Source organism: Leuciscus leuciscus (genome assembly GCF_965113295.1).
Source record: "Leuciscus leuciscus genome assembly, chromosome: 19".
Classification (NCBI taxonomy): domain Eukaryota; kingdom Metazoa; phylum Chordata; class Actinopteri; order Cypriniformes; family Leuciscidae; genus Leuciscus; species Leuciscus leuciscus.
In genome coordinates this window covers 5,696,815-5,716,750 of record NC_138743.1, presented here as the reverse complement: position 1 = coordinate 5,716,750, position 19,936 = coordinate 5,696,815, and the positions used below count along the sequence as shown (strand labels likewise).

General features: G+C 37.8%; 2 protein-coding genes across 3 annotated transcripts in view; one reads left to right on the top strand and one right to left on the bottom strand.

Moving 5' to 3' along the window:
* Window positions 1–17,149, bottom strand: part of ipo13b (importin 13b) — a 42,298-nt gene extending 25,149 nt beyond the window's left edge. For both annotated transcript variants that reach the window (XR_014200336.1, XM_082148048.1), the window contains exons 1-3: window positions 16,760–17,149; window positions 10,984–11,109; window positions 8,013–8,623 (exon numbers count right to left, since the gene is read on the bottom strand). Coding sequence is in view for 1 of the 2 variants with exons in the window: in XM_082148048.1 (XP_082004174.1) it covers window positions 8,013–8,623; window positions 10,984–11,109; window positions 16,760–16,807 (785 nt within the window). In the remaining variant the exon portion in view is untranslated. The remainder of the gene's footprint in view (window positions 1–8,012; window positions 8,624–10,983; window positions 11,110–16,759) is intronic.
* An 839-nt stretch (window positions 17,150–17,988) lies between these two features.
* Window positions 17,989–19,936, top strand: part of LOC309482633 (uncharacterized protein) — an 18,832-nt gene continuing 16,884 nt past the window's right edge. The window contains exon 1 of the mRNA XM_082148101.1: window positions 17,989–18,320. Coding sequence (XP_082004227.1) covers window positions 18,248–18,320 — 73 coding nt within the window. The 5' untranslated portion in view covers window positions 17,989–18,247. The remainder of the gene's footprint in view (window positions 18,321–19,936) is intronic.

Here is a 19,936-nt window from a genome sequence, read left to right as displayed (position 1 = left end):
ACAAAAAAAAAAAAAAAAAAATTAAGCAGCACAACTGTTTTCAACATTTATTTCTGACAGATCCTATATAAATAAAATCTAGATAAACTAGCTGATTGTTGGATGGCTAGTAAATTAGTCATGACCCATCCCTAGATGAAGAATATGCCCCCTTTAAAGTGTTTGTTTGCCCTGTCCTTCCTGGCTTCATTGATCTAATGGCTGGTGAGACTGTGGCTCTGGAGAGTATTTATTTAGGAGTTCGGGTTTTAAAATGCTTTTACTTGAATAGGCTCTAAATAAATAAATAATCATGTCAATGACACTGCAGTCAAGGTCAAGAAGGGCTTTCGACACCATCAGGAAAACGTCACAGCACACCTGTTTGTGTTGAGATGGTGAACGGTGGGCTAATCAAAGGCTACGTGTTTTTCTTTCAAAACGTTCTCGGTCCACACTTGCATTTAAGCATTTTCCGAAAGTTGCTCATCCACAATGAAGCCTCTGAAACAGTACAATTATCTTACTGCGCATGCGCATATCATCATAAAAACAAACTGAGACGATACTCGGAGACCATCCATCATAATATTCTCATGCTTTTCTTCTGTCACGACCATTTTATTAGTACATTATCCCAACTCTCACTGGTGCGTCCAGGTTGCACTCAAAATGGATGGATGGAAAATTTCTCATTTTCAAATGTATCCACTTGGACTTTGGCTGGACAAAAAGTGGGCCTTAATGTGGACGAAAGGCCAAAACGCAGAGAAAAAGAAGAGTTTTCAGATGTATCCGGATTCAAGTGGCCAAGAGTGACTATCACTGATAAATCTGATCTATGCTCTCATACACGGTTCAAGATTCAGTGAATAACGATTACATTTTTATCATATGACTTCAGAATATCTTTAAACTACTTGTCTATGTAAGGAATAATTGACGACGAGCTGTTGAATTATTAGAAACAATAATGCACACTCGAGGTGGTAATGCGGCCACGACAAGTGCATTATTATTCAATAATTCAACTTATACTACGGTTAACACACCTCAAGACATCCTTCATCATGCATTTCAAAACTTTGTCAGGTTTTTCTCCTTAAAACACTCTTGTGTGTAGGACTAATATCGTAAGCATTTAATCCCAAAACATAATTTTTGAGCTAGTAACGGAGGCTTGAACCGTTGCACTTAGTAATGCAGTTATGAGAGAGAGAGAGAGAGAGAGAGAGAGAGAGAGAGAGAGAGAGAGAGAGAGAGAAAGCGTGTATGAATTACCACAGTCAGTGCGTCTCTCAACAGAGTTTGGCGACAGCGCGTCTAATAATAGCAAAACTGTAAGTTTATCTGCTCCAAGAACAGCGCCGTTATTTCCTCGCTAGTGAGAATGTCTTATAGAAGTTGTTAAACTATTTTACTGACAAAATCGTCAGAGCAGCGCTGACAATACGTTTCTGTGCGAGTGTGTGTCCGTACTGTACGTATGTGTGTGCGTTTGAGCAGGAGAAAGAGAATATGAGCGTTCCATTCATAATAAAACGTAATTTTGTTGCAAAAAACATGGACATAATTTGTCGTTTTTATCCTATCGTTTATGTTGTGGCAATTTCGAAGTCCTCAGATCTGGTCTCAAAGAAATCTCTCAAGAGTCGAAAGTCCAGGTCTCAGAAGAATGAACTTTATTGACAAGCAATAAAGTGAGATGCAGCTGTTCATCTGACTTGCAATGGTCGAACTTCAGGTCTTATACCTTTTCTTATCAGTAGGTAGCCAATCAGCTATCTTTTTCTTTTTTGCTCCGCCTCGAGATCTTTTTTCCGTTAGAATCGTCTTTCCTGGAGACATCTTTTTATTGGTGGAAAAATCTTTGGCCACACCCATTTTTTTAAATAATTTTTTTATATCTCAGGTAACATGATTCCCTGCACCTGCAGTGTTCGGTGCCATCCATCATCTTAATTAAAATGTTTTTAGTACCATCTTGTATCAACCACCTATACACATCTTCTCTCTGAGCTTGTTAGGTACTTTTCCATCCTCACAGACCCTTTGACCTGATTTAACCTGGTTTCTGTCTGAGACACAGCAAAACAGACTGTCATTGTGGGTTTTGGTTCTTTTGCTGTTGTCGGCTGTAAGGACCTTTGAAATAACTGAAATCATTTGGCGAAGTGATATGGTAAAAATGGTAAATGGACTGCATTTATATAGCGCTTTCACAGACCCAATGGCCACCAAAGCGCTTTACAATATTGCCTCACATTCACCCATTCACTCACTCATTCATACACCGACGGCGGTGTCAGCCATGCAAGGCGATCCAGCTCGTCGGGAGCAGCTGGGGTTAGGTGTCTTGCTCAAGGAGACCTCGACACTTGGTCAGGTGGAACCGGGGATTGAACCACCAACCTTCCGGTTTGTAGACAATCCACATGAACCACTGAGCCACTGCCGCCCCTGATATGGAACTGTAATGCGGTCGAGACCTGCCTGGAACTACTTTATCCGTGCGTTTCCCTCAAAATATTTATTCATCAACCAATCAGATTCAAGAATTCAACCGCTTTGAAGTAAAGTTAACAATAATAACCTTGGATGACATTATGCGCCATAAGCACAACATCAGAGTTTCTCATCATGTCTTTCGTGTGTGCTTTCATGTCTCTCAGAATTACCAATTTGAGTTTGATTTATCATAGCACAGACTTATTTTCACCTCTAATTCGCTATCCATGTTTGAATTCTGCCATCTCACTGTGTTTCTACGGACACAGACGCTCCCCCTGCCTCTCTGTGCAATTACCCTCAAACACCAGGAGACAGATGAAATGAGTTGCCTGGCAACAGGATGCATTTGGTCCAATGGCATCCTCCCGAGAGGCTTGATTGTAATGTGTTTAAACAGTGAGAGGAGGCGATGAGGTGATGAAGACAGAGGATAACGAGAGAGAGGACGAGGCACCAGGCATGATGGAGAAAAGGACAAAGGTGAAATGAATAACAAAAATCAATGCAGAATCATTGATGTGACCTTTAAGAGCAAGTGACACGCTAGCCATACTGAACACAAAGCACCACACAAAGAGATTTGAGTGGTTGCGAGTCGACCACACACTTCACACGTTCAGCAACAGATCAAAATATGACAGCCGAGAGTAAAAACTCGCACGCTAGCTGTCCAAGTGTTTACTCATCAAATCAACTGTCTGTCAACAACAGGGGTGTCAAACGCAGCCTGAGTTAGGAGTCCAATCTAAAAAACACAATCACATGCAACTGTTAAAACGAATAATGCATTAACAAAATGATACATTAATAATACTAGAGCTGCACGATTCATTGTTAAAAAAAAATCTAATTTCAAACTCCCACACGAGTTCTTACTCCTGAATGACAACAATTTGCCTCTGTGTCTATTAAACCTTTGACAAAATCATATCCGGACATTCAAATCTGCGTTGGCACTGCCGCTGACCCAGAGAGAGCAGTTGTCATGTTTAGTTATGAAAGCTTCACAGTCTTTTCAACCACACAGCATCATTATTTCTGTTACAAAAACCAGGATAAAAGTTTATAGTTCGGAGTTCGGATAAAAACACTGAGAAAATTACCTTTTGGAAGCAACTTGGCACTTGAAATAATGATTGTATCGATTACATCGTTACGCCAGTAGGTGGCGACAAGTGACTTAACATTTTTATTTGTCATTGAATCATTTATTCAAAAGATTCGTTCAAAATAATTCATCCAGTAATGAAACAATTGAAGTATTTATGAATCATTCATATTAACCGATTTTTAAAAACGAATTAATTCAAATTAATATATATATTTTTGTAAATACGCTGCAGCAATTAATATTTTGTCAGAAGTTCTAGTAAAATTAATGTTATTTTGTTTAGTTGTCTGTTCAGAATCGTGGGAGAATCATGATCTCTATAAAAAAAATTAATTAAATAAAAAAAACGTGATTCTCAATTTATCTAGATTTGTGCAGCTCTAAATAATACTAAACAATATTTATTCAGTGCGGTCAGAGTTTGATTGAGAAAGAATTAATTCTCAGTTTAATTATGTATGTAATTAAAATGAGCCAAAGAGATTCTTAATATGCATAACTCTGTGTTAATGTTCGGTTTCAGAAGGCTTATTACAACTATGGAGTTATTCAGCCAGGAGCAGCTAGCATTTTTCTCTTGTCAATATTGTATTTGATTAAAAATATTAATATATTTGATTGATATTTTATAATCACCAATTCCATATATATATATATATATATATATATATATATATATAAATAAACAAACAAATAAATAAATAATCTAAAGGTGAATTACATTAAATTCAATTTAAATTGCTCTTTTGTTTTTGTTATTACTGCATCAAAAAGGTTATTGTGGACTTCATGAGTTCCAGAACAAGAAGTGTTGATCAATACATTGCAAATTTAAATTTAAAATAAAACAAAAAATATATAATCTAGCCCTCAAAATAAAATGAAATATAACGAATAAAAATCCAATCCAAAAGAATTCTATGCTTCCAATCAGCCCTGCTGCACAAACTTCCCTTGAAAAACCCAAACCTCCCTGTAAAGGTCACCTGTCCTAATCAGATCCCTCATGCACTGCGAAGTGAATTCAGCCGTAACCGTGTGTGAGACACCTGTAGAAACTATTAAACTACAGGATTAGACTCAAGTACTTGAGCGGTGAACAACTGTCTGTCTCCATCAGGGCAGAAGCACTTTAACCTCGTACCACCAGCTTTCCACAATCAAGGAAGCTTTCACCTCTAAAGGTCCGTCCTCAGCATCCGCTGGCTCTTGCTTTCTCTGAGGGGGGAAGGGGAGGGATCCCGTCGAGTCTGTACCAACCAGAGCGAAAGACATCGCTCCCTCGCTCTGTCTCCATGGAAACGCCAGCCATCCTTGAAATAAACCTGCCGCCGCCGCCACCGCCCCCCCCCCCCCCCCTCTGATGTGACTGTGTTTCAATTTGCCTTTGTTTCTGTCTCTCTTCTGCCCAATCTCTCCCTCTCACCTGTGTTTGTTCTCCTTCAGACCATTTTCTCTCTCTTTCCATCACGTTGTACACATTTTTGCATTCACTGATATTCCTAAAGATGCATCTCATATTGTTCAAGCAGGCATACTGAAGTGTATATCTATATATACTTCTTATAAGTGTGTATGTATGTGTGTGTGTGTGTGTGTGTGTGTGTGTATATATATATATATATATATATATATTCAATTTAAAATTGCTTTATTGGCATGACTGTACATAACACAATATTGCCAAAGCTTGGCATTACATAGAGTAATTATAAAGACATCAAAGTAATAAAATATTATAACATAACTTACATTTAAATGTACAAATTAAATTAATTGTACAAATTAACAGTGTAACAAATTAAAATATTTGTATATATAATTACATAAACAATAACAATAGCTACTAATAACTCAAATGTAAAAATGCTTTGCTCTTTGCAAAAAAAAGAAAAAGGCTGGTGCGATTATTAATAATGCAATTAAGATGTAAATCACAAATGTAAGAACAATAGTCCGACACTGGATTGAGAGCTACTAAAATTGTACATAATAAAATATATATTTGGGTGCATCTCACAAGAACTTGTCCAGGTCATATTTTATCGTCAATTTAAAATAAATATATATAATTGCATAAAGTGCACTGACTCGCTCGTAAAGCTAATCAGAGTTCTCTCTCACACCAACGGCCCACTGTGATTCAACATGCTGAATCAGCCCAAAAAACCCACATGCCGTCCGTCTAGAGCCGACTGTGCAGAACACACCGGAAAAACTGAGCCGACCGATGCTCAAAAACGGCTCGACGTTGTCCGATCGGCCTTAAGGATTTCGTTCAACTTCCAAACTTTTTATGATACCTGAGAGATTTCTGTCCCTCTATTAAAAGTCCATTCCCGTAAAACTTAAATGATCCAAAAAAAGGTCATAAAGGCATTGAAAAATAATCAATTGAGCGGTTAATCCAAGTCTTATGAAGAGACACGATCGCTTTATATGAAGAACAGGGATTGACTGAGATCGGAAACGCATCCGCGCTGGAGCGGCACTACTCAAAGTGAAAGCACAAACATCATTTAAATCACCATATCGCATTTTTAATTTTTTAATTGCATTGGGGACCATGACCATATCCAAGCCCATTTAAGTCCACCCTATAATACCAAATTTAGCATCTTAATCAACAGTACATTTCTGTTACATTTTTACTATAGGTCCTAATAAGTAATAATAGGGATGCACCGATGCATCGGCTGAACATCGGTAACGGCCGATATTTGCCTCGTTAACTGCCATCGGCCATCGGGAAATAAAAATGACATTCGCCGATGTCACATGGGCGTCAGTTTGGTTTGATATGCTGGGGACAGAGACGCATTCGGAAGTGCATTTTCAGAAGTGCTGGGTACAATGACGCATTTATTTATTTATTTTCTATGAGAAAACTCCTTTTCTCGAGAAAAGAACGACCATGGTGTGTAGCAGAAGAAGCGGCGGAGTATGCACGATCCGCGAGTGCTTAAGACGTTCTGCTCGGCTTTGATGGGTGCGCAGGAGGACACAAATGGGCGGCGACTGCTTCTTCCAGTGGCGGGAGCTTTTCCCTCAGCGCCGTCAACAGATAGAGCGTTAACTGTACACACCGCCGCCGACTTGAGCTGCAAAGAAACTCTGGCCTCCCTGTCAAGGACTCTTGTCAAAAAGTACGGGGAAGCTTGACCGCTCTGAATAGTGAGTGAGAGCGCGCGGTCGGGGCTCTCTCTCTCTCTCTCTCTCTCTCTCTCTCGCAGAAGAGCGCGTGCGCGCTTAAATTTTAATATTTTGGTATGAACATTCACCCGTGTTTTTTCCCTCATAAATGCGAACACGAAAAATAAAATGAATATTATAATGTTTTTTTTGTTGGGTCAGACAATGATTACCAAATTTCTCTCTCATATTGCTCTTCATAACAACTGAAAAAGAACTTATAAATAAGGTTATAACTGTCAACCAGAAAGTGACATTAAAGGTTTTTTTTGTTTCATAAATTGGCCTGATTGAATTTGTGCTCATTCTAGGATAGTGTGATCAAGAGCCGAAAGACTTGTATGTTTCCGTGGCACAAAAGAAGGAATAAATAACAAAAAGAAAAAACATCGGCATCGGCATCGGCCATCGGCCAAGTTGTTATGTTAAACATCGGTATCGGTATCGGCCCAGAATTTCCCAATCGGTGCATCCCTAAGTAATAATAATTTTGAAAACTTTTCTTTATTTTAACTTAAAGTATTGCAATAATTAAGGATTTCTCCCAAAATGTTTTAAACAACATTTCAAAAACAACATTTTGTTCCATGTAAGTGGCTAAAGAGAAAATAAACTTGACAAATTCTCATTAGTCCGGACTGTTTACTTCCCCTTGCTGATGCTCATTAGATTTGCATAACTGTAATAAAATAATTCCTGCAATACATTAATTGTATAAATTATAACATTTTAAATAAATGATCATTTTAAACATTTTAATAAATGAACTGTTAATCAATAGAGTATTTATTGTCAGCATGAATTATAGGTAGCACAAATATATATAAGAATTGCGGGGAATGTGCTTAATTGTCATGAAATCTTAATGGTCCTAAATGCAAAAATGTCATTTTCTTCAAGCAATATATTCTTTTTTTATTTATTATGATTTGGGGGTGAAATAATGAGTCCAGCAATTTCTTTGACAGGTTCATTAAAAATAATGCAAAACGTATTAATGGGCAGAAAAAAATTCTCGATTCACCAGCCATAGCTAGGTGTGCAAAACATTACATTTGTACACTTCCATGTTTCTTATGTTTCTATAAAGTTCCTCAACTGGTTTTGTATAATTCTGTGCAGCTCAGTTTCTCACACTACCATCACACTTCTCTCACTCCATTGCTTTCTTTCGCCACTGCATGTGTTTTATCTGAGTAGTGCAGTGATGAAGACTAACCTCTGTGAGTCGGGCTGTGAGATGGTGTTGACGATGGCCTCCACAGCCGTATCAAACAGCTCCGGATCTGCCAGCGCCGTGAAGCTGGCCTCGACCAATCCCTCGCTCTCGTTCAGAGGAACGTCCAGCAGAACCCAGCTCGACAGACACTTGAGCACGCGGGCTTTGACCAGCGGAGGCGAGTCCGGCTGCCGTAACAGCTGCTGCAGGAGAGGGTAAACGGCCACCCACTCCCGGCCCAGAGCGCCCCTCACCTGACCCTTCCGGTACTGCGGCAGCCGGCTGGTCTGAAACTCCTCCGGGAGGACCGTGAGGAGCTCCAACAGGGCCAAGCAGCGAGCGCGCCCGTCCACCTCGCCTCCCTCTTCCTGAAACATGCGCACCATTTCCGTCACGGCCCCCGGCCACGCCTCGGGCATCATGTTGAGGGCGAGGGACGCGAGGGCCACGCACAGCCGGGTAAGGACGATCTTGGAGCCGGAGGCGAAGCGAGCGATCTGGGAAAACAGCTGGGTTTTGAGCGAGTCGTACTGCTCGGCGGGGATGTCGCCCCAGTAGCGGGAGATCTTGGTATGAAGGGCGCTGGCGCCGAAGTATTGGATCTCTGGAACCTGCGGAGAAGAAGGAAGACATGCAGTTTTTTATTGTGTGTTTTTTTTTTTTTTATAGACTACTTGAAGAGTAGACTACAGATGAAATGTGCACAGAGCATAAAGTCTTCTTGCACCATTAGTTGGCACAAAGTTTGTGATGATCAGTAGTGTTGGGTGTGGTTTGAATTTTTATGGTTCCGATTCCAATTTCGATTCTGTTTATTGATTCCGATTCTTATCGATTCCTAATTTCAATTCCAAAAAGGTTTAAAAAAATAAATAAAATAAAAACTTAGATATCATTCACATTTAGTCTTTAAAAATAGCATAGAAAAATAACTAGCCTAACTAATATAAATTTCAAGCATTATTAAAGACAAGTAAACACTCAGTAATTAAAAAAAAGAACAAATTCAAGAACAAAAGGTGTGTCACAAGCCACATTTTTGGCTTATTTTCATAATAATTTTGATTTTAACATTTATAAAATAACATTTCAAAAACAACATTTTGTTCCACTGTATATGTAAGAGGTGTAATGGATAGTCAATGATCCGTACAGACCGGCCCCGCGGTTCGCCACGCATGTGTAAAGAGTAATTGTGAAGTTTAACCATCATATAGAGTGAAAGTTTATCATTTGCACATGTTTCTAAGTCTTGCCAATTTAAACATTCAAATGATTTTAAACCATTCAAGTGCAAGAAGAGGCAATAGACAACTCAATTATCTGAACGGACACTAAAGCTGCACGGATTCAGAATAAATTGAGAATCACAATTTTCCTGTTTCAAATAAAAATATCGATTCTCCCACAATTCTGAACAGACGAGACAAAATAACATGTAATTTACTAGAGGTTCTGACAACATGTTAATTGTCTGTTCAAAATGGTTAATTTGAATTAATTATTTGAAAAAATCTGTTTGAATGAGTGATTCGATGACTCAATCATAAATCACTTGTTTAATTGCTGGATGAATCAGCGTTTTTGAATGAATCTCTTAAATGAATGATCCAATTACATACATTAATATAAAAAAAATAAAGCTAAATAATTGTGTAAAGGAAAGAGAAAACAAATGTCACTTGAAGCTACCTAAATTCAACAGATAAACATGTAACCTCAAGGGGTTATGTGACCTTTGACCTTTACAGGGGTGACATGGCCTCATCCTCAAACATACTTGACTCAAAGTAAAAGAAAATACGAAAATCATGTGAGGGAGTAAACATGACCCAGTTCTTACCATGATTCATGATAATAAACCAAAGAACCTTCTTTGATATAATATCATGAATCCTGTAAAGAACTGGGTCATATTTCACTCAGAAATCACATTACGAAATCAAATCAAAAGAAAATGTATTTTTCATGTATTTTAGCCTATTTTTAATTTTAGGATGATTAATACTGTTGCATTAAGATGTTATTTCCATGACAATTAAACACATTTTTGGCCCCTCCATTTTCATTACTGTGATACAAAAAAATATCAATTCTCATTATAAAACATTAATGATGTTTACATGGAAAAGCATTTATGAAGGGATGGAAAGTTGCGAAGTCACAATGCAAATAAATTATTTATTCAAAACATAATTACTTATTTTTTTTGTAAATTTTGTGACGAAATATAACTCAGATGACATCTTTTTGTCAAATGAAATAGAAAACGGAGGTTGAGATGTGTAGTTTAGTTGATGCAACGGCAGCAGCTGCAATGCAACTGCCAGAAATAGTCTAAGTCATTGTGAAACAGCATTCCCAAGCCATTTAAAGGGATACTTCACCGATTAGCATTAAGCTTTGTATCAGTAGAAACCCGATGGTCTTTTCGAATGACCCTGAGACGAGAGATTTCTGTATTGTGTGTCTGGAGAAAAAACTCAGATGACGCAAAAATCGTCATTTAGCATCATCGGAGGCTTCTTTGTCCAGAGGTGAGAGACTTCAGCCAGTAGGAGGAGCTCATTCCGCATGTCTTCAACCCGCCCATAGGGGGATCTCACGATAAAACTGCATTTTTTCAGTTTCGAGTCGACTAGTAGCCTAGTTGCATCATTTCTTCCAATACTGCCCTCTGTAACCGGTAGGCGTGGCTTGGGAGGGGCCTCGTAGGGCAGCGAAGCAGGTGCATTCTGGGAGTTGTAGTCTTTCATCCACATGAGCCAAAAATACATTTTTTGGCTTTTCTCAGTCTAGAAGGCATCAACTTCTAAAATAATTTCACATTTCTACTACATAAATGACCCAGTTCAAATACACATTCATCTTTCCAGCGGTGAAATATCCCTTTTAACTTGGGTAATAAAGGACAAGCACAGATGGAAAAGGAGGGAATGACAGTGCAACAAAGAGAACGGGATGTTCTTACCTTCTCTGGTCTCAGTAAAACCCAACAGAACTGCCAGGCCTGAGGAGACACTTGAGCCTGCATCAGCCATTTCTGAGCCAGATTCTTATTCTCAATGTTAGGATCATAATAGAGCTGATGCAGAGCCTGAGAGAGAGAGAGAGAGAGAGAGACAGTTTTAGACTGAGATACATTGCACTCTGGCCATTATGGAGCACATGGATACAATCTAATAATGCTTTATTAACCCCAGGGTTCCTGCGAGGCAGTTTAGCAGACACGTATATGAAAGTGTGTGCTCTTAGAGTGAATCTATGGGTCTCACAACTGCTGATGCACGTGCCTTCATTTCTGCAAGTAAAGCGTTTAATATGCTGGCAGGGCAAATAACACAGCGAATAATGACATATTCTTTCAAAAATAACAGGAATTTATTCAAGCTTTTAGTGTTTACCACAAAAGTCTCTTCTGCTCAGCAAGGCTGCATTTTATTTGATCAAAAATACAGTAAAAACTGTAATATTGTGAAATATTATTACAATTTAAAAGAACCGTTTTCTATTTGAATATATTTTAAAATGTAATTTATTCCTGTGATGCAAAGCTGAATTTTCAGTCTTCACTCTTCAGTGTCAATATTTTTGTGGATCTTACTGCTCTTGATATGTTATAAGCCAAAACATCTATATCACTACACTGTTAAGGTGTACCTATTTTTATGATTTAGTCTAAATACTAATATCATAAAATATAAAAATCAAATACGATCAGAGAGGAATTAGACGTGCGTGTGTGTGTGTGTGTGTCTGTATGTGTGTGTGTCACAGTACATTAGAAACCCCATGAGAAACAGCCATCTGTCAGAGTAAACCTGGTGACATGATGATACCAACTGTGTGTTATCAAGATTTGAGTGAGTGCTATTAGCCGGAGATGCTAAAATGGTTAAAAATAAATATGGTATAAATGGGTGTTCAAGCACATGGCTACATCTTTTGAAATGTTTCTATGGCAACCATCTATTCTGCACAAACTCATTCTTAAAGACCAGTGCTGAATGACTTTGGTCCATTGACATGGTTACCGCATTCAATCTTGCCTGTGTGTGTGTGTGTGTGTGTGTGTGTGTGCGATGACTCAGTCATTCTGTAGGATCCATTTTACCCAGACATCTATTAATCACTCGTTTAATCTGACTCTATGAGCAGCGCCACAGGCATTGTCTGCATTTGTACTATCAGTATAAATTCTGCTCCACATTCTGGCCAGAATCAAGCTTTTTAAAAAAGCAGCAAAAGTATCACAGAATGATCCCATGCGACACACGTCGTATATTCCAAGTGTTATGGGGATTTACGATATGAAATTTAATGTATTTTTTAATGAAATTCCTGACTTGGCCGTAGGGGTGTGCGATATATCGTCTACAATAATCTTGTGATTGTTGTTTTAACGATGTGCAATCTGACATTATCAAGTGTATGTCCCTCACTTTACAAAAACACATCTAGAGAGAGGTCATGCACTACGTGATGTAGTCTAGTAGGTTAGACTAGTGCGCATGCTTTCACTGTGTGATTTAGTCTATTAAAATGCATTTAGAAAGCCCCCAATATTCAAGATAAGGGGGTAAAAATACCTCTGTATGTCTTTTATATTTATATAATTTAATATAGTTAATCAATATCGCACGAAGAGTGATATTTTTTCTCCAAATATCAGCATGAGTGCAAATGTGATATTGATTTTATACAACAGTTCAATAAACAAAAGATAAATAAATAAAATAAAAAAATAAAAATACGACCTCTCGTCATGTCAATCATGCCTTTCATCCGTCATACATTTTTTTGGATCTGGTACGATTTTCTGCATTTTTCACATCCATAGCAAGCATTTTGATTGGTGTTTTGACAATTGAGAGACACCGAATGACAAATACGAAAAAACGCATACGAAAATTTCAGACTCAAGTGTGCAAGGACCTTTAGGGTACATTTTAGACACAGTATTGCCTGTTTTTGCTCTATTTTGCCAACAAAAACAGCTCCTTGATCACTAATATAATTTTCTACAGCTCATGGTGTCTGGGGTTTATTGTCTACTGAAGTTTCTCTGAAAGATATTTGTGCAGTGTTGTCAGCAGAACAATCCAAAAACACAATAAACAACAGCACGAACCCACTGAAGAGATGCATGTCTATCCCTCACAGCCTCGCTTTCATTCAAGATAAAAATCAAAGATGGCGCTGCTGTGAATAAGGTCGATGTCACTGAACAATTCATCGACTGGCTCTTCCTCAGAAAACTCAGCTTAATACTTTGTAAACACGACTTGTTTCCCATTGGACAATTCAAAAACCTGTTTGTCCTGAATCCCCCAAAACTGCATAAATCCAGACATTTAAAGATTTTCGGGATCGTGTTCAACAGCCCATCTGGAGTAATCAGGAACGGTTGTTCTGACATCATCGGCCATGTGTTTGTGAATTTTAAATCTCAGAATTTTTGTGATTCATTTCCATTGAGTCAGAAGTAAATAATCAAGTAAACAAAAACAACAAAACAAACACTTAATATTCCAGTAATGATGAGAGACACTACAGCAAATTGTTACACATGCCAAAAAACAGCAGAAATGATCACATTATAAGATATGCTTTTTGACCTTTCAGCACTAATATATCAGATGCGTGTGTGTGTGTGTGTGTGTGTGTGTGTGTGTGTGTGTGTGTGTAAGAATCACAGTGATACGTGGCTGTTGACTGGTTTGAACACTCAATGGTTTGAACAATATATCATGTTACCCCAACAACCGAATCCCTGTACACAAGCCAAGAGATATAATTAGCAATGCTAACGGTCGAGACACAATAGTGGAACATGACAACACTTGCGCACACACACACACACACACACACACACACACACACACACACACACACACACACACACACACACACACACACACACACACACACACACACACACACACACCCTGGGTGAATAATCAAACACACATTCACATGGGAAACATCTAAATTCAAACATCTCAGTCTTATCATCTCCAGCAAAATATTAAGTTTCCTGTGATAAACTGACCAGCAATTGTTAAACCCTGATAACCAACAAATCACGCAGTCAGTATTATTTTGTTTGTAACTGACATGAACATTTCCCATTTCTCTGCATAATGACCCGCTCTTCTCTGCTGATGGTTACGCCTGCCTGACCCTCACACACCGCCCAGAACAATACACAATAAACACACACAACGACCTCTGTGTGCGTCGCCTGCCGTGCAGCAACAAGCCTGAGAGAGAATGACCGTGAAAGAAGGACCGAGACAGTGACGTCCTGATACAGGAGCGATCGCACATCTTCCAAGAAGAGGCAGAACTGTATTTTTAACCATCTATCTGACAGCGACTTCCAACATATAAGAGCATCAGAAAACAACAGCCAAAATTGATTACCAGAAATTAAAGTAGACTAGAGTTTGGGAATTTTCAGGACCGTTTAGTGTTTTACAAATTAGAGAAAACTCAGGATTAAATCAGTAATGCTTGCTACAGATTTTGACAGATCATTAAAATCACACGTACAGTGGATCTAATAAACTTGGGTACGACATGTTTGTAGATTGTACGATGATTACACTTATTGAATCATATGACGCAAGTTAGTATTAGTATAAAACATCATCAGCATGTGCTAGTGTGGTAAACAAACTTTGGCAATTATGGTTTTTATGTGCAATGAAGAAAAAAAGAGAGGATGAAGCGAAACGGTCATGGCTAGAGAAAAGAGGATGACTTGGCATGCCAATTTTGCAAATGGAGCTCGAGGAAAGTAGTTTTAAGTTTTAGCGTAATGTAGAGTTGATCAATTCGCCATTTCATGTTGCATTTTTATCGGCTAGTCAGTAGACGTAGGTCGTAGCAGCAAATATTGTGAGATGATCATGCTGAATTCCTGACACTGTTGAGCCTCTCTCACAGTACGATGTAGGACCAGCGTTTAGGAGCCACGAACACAGAAATCGTCATGATTGCGTACAAATCGTACAAATAATCGACTAAAACTAAACCGTTTGCACCCGGCTTTAGCCAACTTGACAGTACACATAACACACCTATATGTATTTTTAAAGCATACGTCTAATAACTGTGTGTGTATAAATTAGGGATGAACCGATATGAAAATTTTTGCCAATACCAATAATTCTTTATATTTGATAACCGATAAATCTAAATCCAAATTTTTAGGCTATACACTTTTTGAGAGCCTGACTACAAAAACAAAAGTATCACCATTAAAATCCATGTTCACATTATCATTTTATGTAGCGTATATGATTTTATCATACTTAATTTAATTTCTATTTTTGAAGTGATTCCAATCATATTTCAAGCAATTCAAAAGCATCACGGCGAACAGTGGGCATCTGAAGCGTCTCAGCTGAAGGAAATAATCCATTATTTATCGGCTTTAATATATCGGCCAAATTTTCACATTTCCGAAAACATTATGACCGATACCGATACGGTGGCATTCCTGTAGGCTTGACCTTGATATATTAAATGAATGTATTAACCATAAGTGCGTTAACACAAATTTTAATGTAACATTTCTCCTTTTAAACCCTCCTGAATATCTAGATCCAAAGACCTCCACTGTAAATGCAGTACTGTACACAAACTGAAGCATGACTGGAAATTATTCTGGTTTAAAAAACACCATGTTTGCTGTTACTGGGATCAAAAGCTATAACAACTATGAGTGTGTATGTATCGCATGAGCAGAACTGACAGCGACTGTCAAGGGTAAAGATGAGAAACCCTCCACCCGGCAGAGATGAGACGGACGGGACACCACCCGCTCTCCTCTCCTCATCCTTACAGATGGATCGATACCGCTCTCTTTTCTCTAATCTAATCTAACGATGAACAGGAGTTGTAACCCGATCAGCTGCATTACAATCAGACATACAGAAACAATTACGCTCAGAAATAGACAGAGGCATCAAATGAATACGTGCAGCAACAAAAGTTGTCAAAAATAGAAAGCAAGAACAAACCAATCACATTTTTTACACTGATGCTGACAGGCGAATCCCACAACACCTGTCAAAAATATATCTTTGTCATATTTCACCATAAAATCAAAAGAAAGTAATAGGCAATGATATTTTGCTGCTTAAAGAACATCAAGTCTTTTTAAACCTTTATTATTTTGAGCAATGGCGTCTAGTTTTCATGACAATTCAGCACATTAAACCCCACAATCCCTTTAATAAATCTAATTCTCATTACTGTAATGGGAGCAATTATGATATATTATTCAATTTTCTCATTATGGAAGAACTTACTTTGATTTATGCTGGTTAAAAAAAATTACAGCAGTGAGAAACTAATCAAACATGAGTATATTAAATATATCTATAACAAAAATCTTAATGGTCCTAAAATAGGATTTATTAAATGCTAAATAAAAATTGTTGTTTTTAATTCTGGACATGTTCTTTATCATCCACTTGTACAACAACAGTATAACATATATTATATACACAACATATACAAAATATACAATATATGTATTTGATATTTTGAATATTGTTGTTGGACAAGTATTATATACATCCCAATGATTATTATTTCTTGCCCAACAATATGTTTCAACATATGAATGTATAACACAATATTTCCAAGTTTTCATTAAGAGTAAATGAACAGTAAATGACCTTGTAAAAAAATATGAGCTACTGACAGAATGATAATAAACGTATTTATTTTACCTTCTCCACGTTTTCCACAGTGAAGTCTGCGGCTGTGTCCGGTTCCATCGCAGTGTTTACTATAACACACACCTCCTCTCGCTCTCTTGAACACAATCTATAATCTTATATCTTATAAGAGGCCTGTTGATTAGTATAATAATAATAATAACGCTGATAAATCTCACAGAGGTGAATTTGATTTGGCCCGGCGCGCGATCAGGCCGGTGCGCGCGAGCTCATGTCTCTCATTCTCATATTTCACTCATGATAAATCTCATTCATATCTCAGATGACCGATAAATATGACCATATGCCACATCTATGTGCTCGCGGGTCTCTGTATGGTCCGGTCTCGGTGATCGGTGTGCGTGTGTCCTCCCTCTACCGTTCTTGTCGGTCTGACTGTCACTGAACCGATGAATCGATGATTCGACACGCTCTGCTCGTGCCCAATCCTTTGCCTTCATTAAAAAAAAAAAAAAAACACTATTCTCAGCTTAGATATGTTTCATATTTATTCCATTGTTTATTTCTTGTATGTGTATTTAAAAGTATGCTGCTTTCATATAACAATGGATCATTTGACTTTGACATGACGTTCGTTTTTAATCAGGCTACATTTGAATGGCTCTCTAAACAGTCCTTCGCCCTGCATTGTGGGCAATGTAGTTTTAAAGACTGATGCTCATATGCGGTGTCACAGCGACTCTTTGTGGCACTTTTGAAGTTTTCCATAGATTTCGTTTTTTGTTAGTGTACAATAGATGGGGCTCTCGCTCCATTATATATATTTACACCATAGTTATTTGATGTTTGCTTATAAATAAACAAAAATAGCTATATACCATTACTATATACCAAAACTATATACCATTTCACATTTTGGTTTTTCGTATAAGACGAAACAATTGCGTATTATTTACATTTATTGTTATTTGATAATTTATTTTGTATAGTATGAGAGCACACAGACTTGATAAAGGAAAAAGTTAAATAATAATAATTATTAATAATTTGTTACATGTATATAGCGCATCTTTATATAGAGTATCTTGGAGTACAACAAAATAAACAATACATAAATAAATAAATGACAAAAGTTGTTATATGCCCATGGAAATTAGTTACAGAAACGCGTCTCGGCATAGACTGTAAAAATAAAAATAGAATAGAAAATAAAACAAATGTTTCGAGACGCCTCGTGCGCGCGCTTCACGCGCTCCGCCCACCGCTCAGGCGAGAGCGCGCCGGATCACTTCAGGTCTGGATCTGCTGTGAATGAACTGTTCACTGTTGAGGACTCATCTGATCATCTGACTGGATTCTGTCACGCTGTTGGAAACTAAGAAAAACCCGTTGACATCTAAATTAATCTCTGTCCGCTTCCAGCGCCCACCCAGAGGCGTTTAATTGTGACTTTTGTTTCTGTTTTTATGCCTGAAGAAGGAAAGAACGGAAGAAGGACTCGATAATTTTAGGTTAAAGTTAGTTTTCTTCTATTGTCATATGAAGGATATGGGCAGATGTGGAAATGTTGCGTTTTGCGCGATGGTGCTCTTCTACTGTTCTTTGATTACAGGTAAAAAAAATATCTATCTATCTATCTATCTATCTATCTATCTATCTATCTATCTATCTATCTATCTATCTATCTATCTATATCTGTCTGTAAACAATTACAGTAACAGCAATTGTGAAATTCTGAAAATTCTGCTGCCACGCGTATCCTGTGCAGTCAAACAATGGTTATATCTCAAAACCTAGCGAGATGCCTACCTAGGCAGCCACCATAGTTCATTTTGGATGCCCAAAAATGTTGTCTAGTTAGGGAGCTCACTATGTTTTGAGCCATAGCCTTATATCTTGCGGTGAAGAGACTCATCCAGAACTCTAATTACAGCCCGACACTGGTTTCTGGACAGTAAGACTAACATGACTTCATATGAACGCAAACATAAGCTGGTGCTTTAAATTGAAATATTTAAATATGATATTTTATATGTCATTAGTTAAAGCTTTTGCTGTCTGTTCAGTTTAGAGTGTAAAAGATCACATGGTCACCACAGCTTTGTGAAAAGTCACTCAAATTTAATTGTGAATATTCCATTATCAAACATACACGTCTACTTAGCTATCTAAATAGGGACATTTCATAGACATAATGGTTTCTATACTGTACAGTACAAACTGTATATTCTCTCCCCTCACACTAACCTGACCCCTAAACCTGTCCATCACACAAAACTTTTAGCATTTTTACATTTAAAAAAACAACAACCTTTAATTACGTTATTATTATACCAGATTTACAAATGAGGACGTCCCTAAAGGGAGTTTTTTGGAGATTTTGGTCACTTCTGGGTACAAATTTGTCCCCAAAATATAGTTAAGTAGGTACACACACACACACACACACACACACACACACACACACACACACACACACACACACACACACACACACACACACATACGTTTACTTAGCTATCTAAATAAGGACATTTCTAAATAGGGACATTTCATAGACATAATGGTTTCTATACTGTACAAACTGTATGTTTTATCCCCTCACAATAACCCGACCCCTAAAACTTTTCACATAAAACTTTCTGCATTTTTACATAAAAAAAATAAAAACTTTAATTACTTTATTTTTATACCCACCCACACACACACACACACACACATACACACACACAATCATGCTCATGAGGGCGGAAATGCATAAAATTTCTCTCTCTCTCTCCCAGCACTGGCACAGAGAGCATCATGGGAATACTGTTAAACACACATACTGTCTCTCAATCCCAGAATGCTTTCATTTATAGCCAGTGTTTGTAATTAAGGGTCACGCAGCGGTGTATTTAAATCAGATTGTATTGCAGAGGGCCTGTTTTCGTACAGCTGAGCTCTTCTCACAGAACGGCCTGTAGTTCTCCGAGGATGACTGAGTGAGAGTGAGATTGTTCAGGACGTGCGGCTGAACAATCGTGGTGTATTTTTAGAGCGTTTCTGTTGCTTGTTCTCTTTGTATTCTGACGTCCTGTTCCTCTCACTTTCATCTTGGAACTATGTTACCTTTTCTTTTTCTTTTCCTTTTTTTTAATTCCACGTTTGCAGCTTTGAAAAACCCCTTTTACTTTCATTCCTGGTATTATTCTTGGTATTATCCCAATCCATTTGTGCTCTGTATTC